Raw genomic sequence first — 10,477 nt, 5'->3', positions numbered from 1 at the left:
CCAGTCCGTCACGATCATAGATCCTCAACTCTACCGGCCTGTGCTCAAATTCAAGCACACGGTCGTTGCACAGCTCCTTCCCCATCACCTTCCTCGAGATCTTCGTCCATCTCACCTTCCTCGGATTCACTCGTCTCTCAAACAGCTTCCTGCACTTCGACCTGCAGAACCGAAACACCTTCGAGTCGTTCCTCACATACACACTTCCATGCCCCTGGTATATGCTTGACGAGCAGAACCAGCACTTCTCGATTCTCATTGGGCCCCTGCGCAGCACTGCTTTTTGTATGCAGATGCACCAGATGCAGTGCACAACAGTTGATGCACAGCACAATAATTACACACCAAATAACATAGTTATTACACAGAATGACACTATTATATTTATTACACAGCTCCTTGCTACACACTGGCATTGAAGTAGCTCAATATACAGCATCGGCCTTCAAAGTATCAACCAGCTTAGATAGCTCGTTTCTGTCTATTACAAAGTATCCTGTAGTCCGATCCAGATGCTTCCACTTATTTATTACCGACTGAATATCAGTGCAAACAGCAACCTTTCCTTCAATGCAGCCTTCGATCATAACAACCATTCCCTTTGCATCCCTATGCCTCTTTGCCACAAACATCTCAAAATAGCATCCGTATACATGAATAAGTATACCAATCGATACGCTGCTCAGAACCCTTGGAACACGGATCCTGAAAAAAAACACTCTTCCAATCCTCTTTGCATTTGCAATACATTCCCTATACATAGAAACAAGCCTGTGATAAAGTGCAGCGCTCTCTTCCATTTGTAACCCATTCATGCACGACATACTTAAGAACGCATCTATATTCGATCCCTTGAGCAAGTGGTAGCAAACAAGAAAAAAACTCTCAATGGATGTTACTTCGGTATTATGACCTATTTTCCTGATAAAACACATTCTTTCAGGAAAGCTCATGCTGATCAGCTTTCTTATTTCATAGCTCAGGTTTGTGTATTTCTCATGTGCAATTTCATTCGATATCCCCTTTCTTGCCAAATACTCATGGATCTTGGCAGACTCGCTCCTTTTGTCCTTGTGGTAGACTTTGCTTGCAAGAATAAACGGAATATCGTTCAAGAGTGCGCAGAAAAGGCTTGTGGAGTTCAGAAACGAAATCATTGGTTTCCTTACATAGTGTATTCCATCTAGTTCGGTGGACAATCTTTTTTTTTCGGCCTCAAGAACAAGATCTGCATGCAAAGACGTGCATCCATTGCACATTGCTTCCTGTCGTGTGTTGTTGATGCTGTCTGTTACGTGTCCATCTTTGTTTCTTTTCGGAATATGCCCATGATTGTTATTCTCTTGTTCATTTTCCTTTTCACATGCATGCTCTTCATGCATCAGGCCTGTATTTGTAAATATCCTGTAGAACTCAAAGCAGATGGCCATTGGCCATATCGCCTCTTCACTCATACAGTTTGCTTCTTTCGCAAGTGAATATGCCAGGACGCATGGATACATCTCACACACACTGCATGTGCACTCAAATCTGCTTCTTATGGCAGAATTGGTCCTGCTGCTCAGAAGAAGGGAATTTGCATATTCAGTGTTGTTCAAGCCAATAACGATGCAAAGGTCGTTTGTGTTCTCACAAATGTCTGGTGCATGCCCGAAGCAGATCTCAAAACGAATCATCTCCCTGTGCAGTATCGATGCGATTATATTTGCAGCACAGATGCTTGCTGGTGTTTCAGCCAAAACCACTTTTATCGATGTGGACGACTTGAGCCTGCTTATAGCTTCAGCAAGGCCTTGTGTGCATAGCATGTGCCCTGAGATGGAGATATTTTTTATGGCAGCCTAAACTGAATGCCGAGAGACAGTGCCTGGTTTGCCAAGTACAGCAAGCCCTTATGATGCAGGCAGGGCATTCGTGCAAGGAAATAGCGGTGCTTGAGGGCGTGATTGCCGAGATTCTGAGCCGATGCGATGATGCAGGCGACATTGCAAAAATGTTGGTAGCAATAAAGGAAGGAATAGCCACACACATAGATGAAATGGAGGAGTACTACGTGAAAAAGATACTTTTTGTGGCAGAAGCGAGCAATAAGAAAATCGACACGATACAGAGAGAAATTGATGGATTAGAGCAAGCATATCTTGATTTGCTGGCGAAGGCGAGCAAGATGAAGAAAGGTATCCATGCATTGAGCCTGATGGATGGAATGCGGAATTGAAGCATTGAAAACCGATGGATTATTGTTTGTATGGCAGTGCGGATGAGCAGGCGAGGAGAGTGATCTGTGTGAGTGTACATGTGTGAGCGAGTAGACTGCGTGGTAATTGTTGCGCATTAATATTGCATGAAAGGGATTTAATTGCTCCTTTACATCCCTTGAGTCCTCGATCTGAGAATATAAAAATAAGAAAGGAGAGGGGTTTGATGACAGCAGAGAGAGCAGACTACGATGGAGTTGGAGAGTCTGTGTATCAATTCCGGGACGAAAGCGATGAAGGGATGTACGAGCGCGGATATGAGGAGAACGAGACGAATTCGTTGAAGCTACGCAACTTTGTTGAGGATGATCTTTACCAGTCTGATGGGCAGATGCATTACAGGAACGAGGAGGAGATGAGGCTTAGATATGGGCGGAAGAAGAAGGAGAAAAGAAAGAAGAAGAAGAACGATGAGAACAGAAGGCCGTCTAACAGGAAGATTGTGAATCTGCCTGCACCACCGCCATATGTGCGGTTTGTGGATGGAGAGGAGCGGCTGTGCTTCAAGTACGTGACGAAGGTAAGCGAGTCGGCGAGGGATGCAATGCCAAAAGCGGATCTTGAGGACAACGAGTTTTGCGTGAGGTTTGATCTTGACAGCGTTGACATTGGCAAGCTGAACGAAAAGTTCAAGGCAGACAACTGTGTATATCCCAGAGCGAATCTTCCGAACGAGATGTACACTGGGAACCGATGGGGATTTGAGACCGAGTGCAATAGGCTTGCGTGGCAGTTTGTTTCATTGAATCCAGTTTTGCTATATGGAAAGAAAGGGCTTATACAAAGAGCAGTTGACTCATACAGGACGATCAATAAGCAGAGCAGAAACAAGAAGGTGATAAGGGAGGATCGTTTTCCCAACGACATTGAGAAACGAAGGCATGTGTCTGGAGCGCCGTCGACTGTTACGATCCAGTGGACAAACAGGGGTGTTCCAAAGAGATGCAAGATCCAGATGAACATTGAGAACATCAATTATGAAAAGATTGATGAGGAATTCAAGTCGAAGTTTTCTGTGTTTATGGATGACTTTGATGACAGGTCGTTTGGAAAGAGCAGGTGGGAGAGCTACAATGCAGACAATGAGCTTGCGGTGAAGATTGCGTTTTTGAATGTTGAGAATACTTCTTTCTGGAATGCAATCAAGGCGCTTGACAAGACAACTGTCATGAAGAAAGCCATTGAGGCATACCGGCAGAAGAAGGAGGAGTACATGAGCTCCGAGGATGACACAGAGATGTCTGACATTGTGACCAGCACTCTTGAGAACGCATCTGTGGATATGAAGAGTTGTAACACAGAGAGTTTCTACTTCTGTAATTGAGGAAGGCTGTTTTGAAGTAATTAAACAGACTAATTATTAATATGAGCTTGCTTTCAGCTTGGCTTTGCTCTTGATGAATCATTTGAAACAGTGTTTTGGAGTGTTTACTGATTTTTGTATAAAGAGGGATGGGCTTGTAAACATAATGATTCTTTTGTATTTCCTTGGCTGCCTTGCAATGATTACTGAGAGCTGTCAACCTATAAACGATGGCTATGTGCTTAGCAAGTACTTTATGCCGTGGTGCCCTGGATGCCAGAAGATTGAGCCGTTAATTGAGGAGATCAGTAACAAGATGGACAGGCACGAAATCGACATAAAGATACGAAACGTGAATTGCGACGAATGCAGCTGCAAGAATGTCACCAGCTATCCAACACTTGAGATGACTAAGGACGGAGAGCTAGTTGGCAGGCTAGAAGGTTTCCAAGACTATGATGCAATAGTTAATTTCATTGTTAGCCACGCCGGTGTTGATAGAAGCGTGCTTGATGGGCATGTTGTACTGAACGAGCCTTCTGTTAGAAAGCTGACAAAGAACGATTTCCTTAGCGGCTTTGACGGCCCACATGTTGTGCTGTTCTACTCAAGAGATGATGACAGGTACCGAGAGATGTTTGCAGAGCTTGCAAAGGTTTATGAAAACAGACTTACGTTTGGCGAGATCAATAGTGCTGAGTCTGCGGAGTTCATCAATAGGTATGATGTCAGGTCTTATCCGTCGATATCGGGAATCTTCAACGGGTTGATTGTTCCATTCATAGAGAGAGAAGGAATTCCAGATATGCCAAGACTGATTGACTTCTGCGACAAGCTGATCGAGAAGTCGTTCCAAAACCTGACTGTGGATGCGTTTAATCAGGCAGTGTCTACTCTTGAGCAAGGAGAGCCCATCTATGTTGTGTTCCACAAGAACCTTGCATTAGCCACGCAATACTTCCAGAGCATGGCACACATGTATAAATTCAAGGCAAGGATATACCGGTCGGATGATCCTGCTCTGTTCAGCAAGGCATCGATATTCCCAAAGATGCTTGGCAGCGAGCAAAATGCATACACAACCTCTGATCCTGCAGATGCAGCAATTCTTTCTGTGTATAAGAATGGAGTTTTCTATAGATACACCGACACATTTGGAGACGAGGCAAAAATAACCGACTGGATATTCCATACACACTACAAGTACCTGATGAAGGTGGACAACCAGAACTTCTACTCAATATTCCATGGTCTCAAGCCGGTGATGATTCTTGTAACAAGAGGAGAGCAGTTCGCAAACAAAATGAACGAGTTTAGTGCAGACAGGCACCTGGGTGTTCCGTACACAGACATGGTGTTTGGAACAATGGATATCGACGACTATCCTCTTTTCATTCCATCGCTTCTGCCAAGGATTTCGGTTCCCTCGCTGGTTGTGTTTGAGCCATGGATGAATCTGTTCTACCATAAGAAGGTCAAGCTTACTGAAGAGAACTTTGTGTCTGCGGCGATGGATGCATATAGCTTGTATCAGAACAAGAAGCTTCCGATGTATCCAAGCAAGAGCATTAATTTCCTGAGATATGGCATATTTGGGCTTGTGATTGCTGCAATTGGTGCCTATTACGCATCTGTATCCAGGTCTGGGAAGAGAATAAATAAAGCACATTGATTTCTGATCTGACACATTTTTGATAAATACAGCAAGCAAACAACACAGAGGGGTATGATGGAGGACTTTGTGTATGCAGCGGCTTCTGCCTTGTGCTTTTACTGGAGGGATGTTCTGAAGATTCTGTTTGAAACTCTTGTGATATACCTGGTGGTGCGATTCAGGTACAAGTCCAAGGCTGATGTCATAGTCTTTCCGAAGCATGTGATTGATAGGCTTGTGGATGAGTTCAGACCAGATAAGTTGATAACGGATGTTCCCAGCACGCTGATTCTTCCTGGTGCATATCCTGTTGATGCGCTGGATGTAGCCAGCTTCGATGTATTTTGCCTAGGAATGCAGAACAAGGACGAGATTGTTGCTGCAATAAGAAAATATGGCGTTGGAACGTGTGGCCCAAGAGGGTTCTATGGAACTTTGGATGTTCATCTTGAGCTCGAGTCTGTTATAAGCACACAAATGGGAGTGGAGGCATCCATAGTGTATCCAAACAGCTTCACTGCTGTCAACAGCGTCATCACATGCTTCTGTATGCAACAGGATGCAGTGTTTTATCACAAGGATTGCAATGAAGCAATCTTGCGAGGCATATGTCTTTCAAGGGCCAAGGCAATAGAGTTTGCTGATCTTAGCGATCTTGAATCAAAGCTTGAGGCCTTCTTCGTACCAAGGCAGAAAAGCTTTGTGGTTGTTGAGGGATTGTTCAGAAACACAGGTGCAGTTATAGACATACGAAAGCTTCTTGATATCAGGCGTAAGTACCGATTCCGGATTATTCTAGACGAGTCTTATGCTATTCCGCTGCTGCACAAGCAAGGCGTGTGTGGAATGAACAAGGTTGCGCTCCGTGAGATCGACATCATGATAGGATCGCTGTCCCACGGGTTGTGCAGCACTGGTGCATTTGTAACGGGCACATCATATACAATCGACTATCAGCGCCTAGCAGGATCCTCATACTGCTTTTCTGCATCTACGCCAAGTGCATTGATCGTGGCTGCGATACTGAACATCAAGACTGTCTTTGACTATCACGCACTTCAATCAATCACCGATGAGTTTCACCGGAGATTTGCATCCGCCACATATGAGATTGTGTCGTCCAGAGCCTCCCCGATGGTGATAGTTGCAAAGAAACCCGAGTACAGGATGAATGTGTCCAACGATGCATTACTCAAAGAAGTCCTGGATATCCGAGATGCATTTGCGCAAAGCAGTGTCATTGTTGGGTTCAACCACAATCCCACACCTTCGCTAAGGATATGTCTAAACATTAGAATGCGTAGCGAAGACATCAGCAAGCTGCTGCTATTGATTAATAAATGGTGAATACAAGGTGTTTTAATCCAATACAGTTATTGCTACTGCTCATATGCTTTCTGTTGCATTTTCAATCGACTTTTTGAGCGGAAACTTGATCAGATCGATTATCATTAGTGTTCGCTGTGTTTTCTTGCTTGGACACGCCTCAGCAAGCATTTCCACCAGTCTTGCAAAAACCACCATATGTGAGTGGTTGTAGTTGCTTAGGATGTTGTCCAGGCACTCATCCACTGTGTCGTTGATTTCTGTGTAGTTATCACTGAATATCTGTGTCTTTAACTTTTCAATCGAATCCATGCGTATGGGCATGCTTGCGTGTTCTTGATATGACTCGATTGCGTTGCGTGCATTTAGAGCCTGGATCGCTGTAAATGTGCATGCAGTGTCTCATTGCAAATATTTTCTGGGGCTGAATGCCTTTGCATGAACATTTGCAAGAACAAAGAGTTTGTGAATGTTGTTGATGACGGAGTACTGCTTGTCATGGACATAATAACGCTTGCCATTATACATAGAAAGGAATACGGTGCTGGTGCTGTGATTGTGTGCAGCGAGGAACATGTTTTTGTTGGAACAGGCGATGGAGTACTGGCCATGATAGACCTTCTTAGCATGAATGAAACCATTGTGTTTAAGTCGAATGCTCCAATGACTGCTGTGTTCTACTTGGATGGATTTCTGTATTGTGGTAGTGAAGAGGGTGTTATCCAGGTTTATGGGGTAGCTGGAGAAAGCAATGTGCAGAGGAGCAGCATACCATTAAGCTCAATGTGCAGCGAAAGTGATGGGATGGATTCTGCCCATGCGATGCCATTGATACACTTGGTTAAGGAAATCAAGCATTCGGCGCCTGTGAGGATGATATGCAGTGATGGAGTGGAGCTCTTTGTTGCAGACATGAGAAACAAGATAACGGTGTATCCGTCTAAGAAGGTGTATGACATTGTGGCGCCAAGCCTTGTGTACAAGAACTATGTGTTTGCAAGCGAAAGGAGCATGCTGTATTGCAAGACAAGAAATGCATTTTCGACGTGCCTGGCTATGGAGGAAAGGATATGTGAGTATGTTTTTAGTGAGAATGGAGGAGTGCTATTTGTGAGATGCGGAGAGGAGGTGAGTGTGGTTGATTTCAATAGCAAGGAGGTAGTAAAGAAGATGAGGCTTGGAGGTATGTTTGTGTATGATGACGATAGAAACAGGATATTGAGGTATGAAGCAGGAGTAATGAAATGTATTGAGGGAGTACTTGATAAGGAATACCCGAGCATGAATGATGTTGTGTTTAGAGCTGACGAAATAGTAGAAAAGAAGGTAAGAGTTGATGGAATGGAAGATGGCGCTGAACGAGTATATTCGGGAAATGATGAAGCGAAGAGGCCAAAAAGAAAGCGTGAATGCATGGAAGCGGCAGAGTATGCAGGCTATGAGAATTTACGTGTGTTTTTTGATGAAAGCGTTGAGGCAAGAAGAGAATTGAGTGATTTGTGGATGAAGACTGACAGTAGTGAAGTATATGAAGGATATGGAGTGAAGGACTGTGGCAGTGCACAATATCAATGCTTACAAGGAATTAGTACGAATGAAGGACTGCTTTTGTGCTACAGCATCGAAGGATACATGATTTGTGTGAAGAATGGAAGCATTCATAGAATTGAAGTTAGCTATCATGATGTGACCAGACGAACGATTGAAGTTGATGACAATAATGGATGCACACATGGAGGATTCTGTGGAGACAATGTAGCAGTTGGAAATGGATCGATGGTGTTCTACACAGGGCCTGGCATGAAATGGGAAAAGAAAATTGCATCTAAGGCGATTTGTGTCAGTGATAGCATGATTGTGACTCTTGAGGACGAGATCAGAATATTTGACTACACCGGGAAAGAGATTTTTAATTGCCTTATACCGAATGCACACATGATATGTTGTTATGGAAGAACAATTGCAGTGTTTGGAAATGAGTTATTTGTTATTGAGCTGTTTGAAAGGACTAGCAGGTACATGCTGCCATATGCTGTAAGCTTTGCATGCTTTGATGAGATTGGAAGATTATTCTATGTGATGAACAAGAAGATGTATTGTTTGTACAAAGGATTGGCCGTGAGGATGTGCGATGTTAGCACGGATGTCCTTACAGTGTTCAAGAATAATATAGTGCTGCTATCGAAGTCAAAGAGACTGTTTCCGTCACCTCATGTCGAGTATACTGCACTTAATGTGCCATTGTACATAGAGCATGATGAGGGCACAAGCATACAACAGATGAATATGAATGAAGTGGATAATAAAGAGAATGCAGATCATAATGCACAGCATATCAGTGCAGAAACAACTCAGAATGAGAATTTATTGAATGTGAGCACTAAACAGGATGTAAATCAAGTAAATAGTAAACGATACAATCCGTTCAAGTGATTCAGGGGTAAACAGTGATATTATACAGCTTGGCGTATGAATATTCAAATAAAATACAAGTATAATCATTTCCTCATATTTGCAATGCCACTGCCTGTATATTCATCGTTACATCAACAACATTTATTGATGCACATATGTTCAGACTCTACATAATGCAAATCGTTCTGAATATCCATATATGCATTTGCTTCATTTATTGTGATCTCATGTCTGTATGTATGCTGTGCTTGACTATCATAATCATTGCTAGCCCACTTGCCATTGCAATACACTTGCCTATTGTTCCTGCATTTGCCACTAACCTGCTCACCACTGCATTACTACTGCTTGTATTGCTACTTATTGCTCGTTTGCTTATGCCCATTCCTGCGGTATACAGTACCGTACATATAAGAACACCCACCGCTGTCGTATTCGACACATCTCCGCCAAACACTATTATACATTGTGAGCACATGCACTGCATCGCCATAAGTCCTATCAACATCGGCTCAATATTGCGTGTGCTGTTATGTATTGATATATACATAATAGTAATAACTATTAGCGTGACAGGTAGAATCGGTATGTTTCTGATCATTATCATTGCGTGAGTATTTGCACTTGCAGTATCATTGCTTGCATCGGCAGTTATTATTTCATTACTTCTCACACGAGCCATACTGTTAACAGATACATATACCACATACACTGCATTCACTAAAGGCAGCACAAAAGACATCACATTCACAATAACCGCCGCTGCATTTGCCACAGACACTATGCGTAACAGCACGCATACTTGGTGGACTGCCACCGCAAGCGCAATATCTGGTATCGCTCTGTTTGCAACAGCATACAGCATGCTGCGTGGAATGTGCAGAGGTATGCTTTGTGACCCATCCGCAGGCACTGATACATACCGGATATTGTGCATGCATTCACGTATGCTTTGCATGCACTTATGAATGTACCTAAGTGTGTAATGCTGTGCTGTATGTGTATGGGCACACATTGTGTTATATATTGTATTGCCAAGTGCATATATGCTGCCTGTATGAGTGTTGCTGGAATCAGCAGCGTTTCCGGTGATGGCACTTGTACCACTGACATCTGTATCACTGTCAACATTGTGCCTATGCCTCAGGTGCTCCATATTCTCAGTATGATTCGATCCTATGCTTTCATTGTTTCTGTTGCTATGATTATGTTGTTGCTCAGTCATGGGTATGCATATGCGCATCTGTATATAGAAATTTATCAGCAAATTATCTATGCAAAGCATTACTGGAAATAAAACTGGTGTCATAGAACTACCAAATAATGTTTAGGACTATGTAGGGCTTGGGCCGATGGCTGTGCTACCAGCTATGCAGAATTTAACATATTTGGCATTACGGGACTTTACATGACACAGCTCGATGTGAATGGGCTAGCAGATCTGAGCATACTCAAGATCTACAGATGTACAGCAATAAGAAAGTGTTGGCAAAGAAATGGTTGGCATATTGCAGCAGGTAA

General features: G+C 43.2%; 9 protein-coding genes across 9 annotated transcripts; 5 read left to right on the top strand and 4 right to left on the bottom strand.

The window, feature by feature from the left end:
* Positions 1-259, bottom strand: HK407_02g02600 (ribosomal protein L24; the record flags this gene model as incomplete). Its single annotated transcript, XM_060420260.1, has 1 exon — positions 1-259. A coding segment is annotated over one exon (259 nt), but the record flags the coding sequence as incomplete, so codon positions are not given.
* A 166-nt stretch (positions 260-425) lies between these two features.
* Positions 426-1,808, bottom strand: HK407_02g02590 (uncharacterized protein; the record flags this gene model as incomplete). Its single annotated transcript, XM_060420259.1, has 1 exon — positions 426-1,808. The coding sequence occupies one exon, from the start codon at positions 1,806-1,808 to the stop codon at positions 426-428; it is 1,383 nt and encodes a 460-aa protein (XP_060277565.1).
* Positions 1,809-1,897: 89 nt separating this feature from the next.
* On the top strand, positions 1,898-2,218 carry HK407_02g02580 (uncharacterized protein; the record flags this gene model as incomplete). Its single annotated transcript, XM_060420258.1, has 1 exon — positions 1,898-2,218. The coding sequence occupies one exon, from the start codon at positions 1,898-1,900 to the stop codon at positions 2,216-2,218; it is 321 nt and encodes a 106-aa protein (XP_060277564.1).
* Positions 2,219-2,424: 206 nt separating this feature from the next.
* Positions 2,425-3,582, top strand: HK407_02g02570 (uncharacterized protein; the record flags this gene model as incomplete). The annotated part of the gene is made up of 1 exon (XM_060420257.1): positions 2,425-3,582. One exon carries the CDS (start codon positions 2,425-2,427, stop codon positions 3,580-3,582), a length of 1,158 nt encoding a protein of 385 aa, XP_060277563.1.
* A 73-nt stretch (positions 3,583-3,655) lies between these two features.
* On the top strand, positions 3,656-5,233 carry HK407_02g02560 (putative thioredoxin; the record flags this gene model as incomplete). The annotated part of the gene is made up of 1 exon (XM_060420256.1): positions 3,656-5,233. The coding sequence occupies one exon, from the start codon at positions 3,656-3,658 to the stop codon at positions 5,231-5,233; it is 1,578 nt and encodes a 525-aa protein (XP_060277562.1).
* Positions 5,234-5,287: 54 nt separating this feature from the next.
* Positions 5,288-6,562, top strand: HK407_02g02550 (aminotransferase; the record flags this gene model as incomplete). The annotated part of the gene is made up of 1 exon (XM_060420255.1): positions 5,288-6,562. The coding sequence occupies one exon, from the start codon at positions 5,288-5,290 to the stop codon at positions 6,560-6,562; it is 1,275 nt and encodes a 424-aa protein (XP_060277561.1).
* A 39-nt stretch (positions 6,563-6,601) lies between these two features.
* Positions 6,602-6,853, bottom strand: HK407_02g02540 (uncharacterized protein; the record flags this gene model as incomplete). Its single annotated transcript, XM_060420254.1, has 1 exon — positions 6,602-6,853. One exon carries the CDS (start codon positions 6,851-6,853, stop codon positions 6,602-6,604), a length of 252 nt encoding a protein of 83 aa, XP_060277560.1.
* Positions 6,854-6,979: 126 nt separating this feature from the next.
* Positions 6,980-8,974, top strand: HK407_02g02530 (uncharacterized protein; the record flags this gene model as incomplete). Its single annotated transcript, XM_060420253.1, has 1 exon — positions 6,980-8,974. One exon carries the CDS (start codon positions 6,980-6,982, stop codon positions 8,972-8,974), a length of 1,995 nt encoding a protein of 664 aa, XP_060277559.1.
* A 196-nt stretch (positions 8,975-9,170) lies between these two features.
* On the bottom strand, positions 9,171-10,241 carry HK407_02g02520 (uncharacterized protein; the record flags this gene model as incomplete). The annotated part of the gene is made up of 1 exon (XM_060420252.1): positions 9,171-10,241. One exon carries the CDS (start codon positions 10,239-10,241, stop codon positions 9,171-9,173), a length of 1,071 nt encoding a protein of 356 aa, XP_060277558.1.
* Positions 10,242-10,477: the final 236 nt, after the last annotated feature.

The sequence above is a fragment of the Ordospora pajunii genome, assembly GCF_021821965.1.
Source record: "Ordospora pajunii strain FI-F-10 chromosome Unknown Cg_02A, whole genome shotgun sequence".
Lineage (NCBI taxonomy): Eukaryota > Fungi > Microsporidia > Ordosporidae > Ordospora > Ordospora pajunii.
This window is presented reverse-complemented; position numbering and strand designations above follow the sequence as displayed.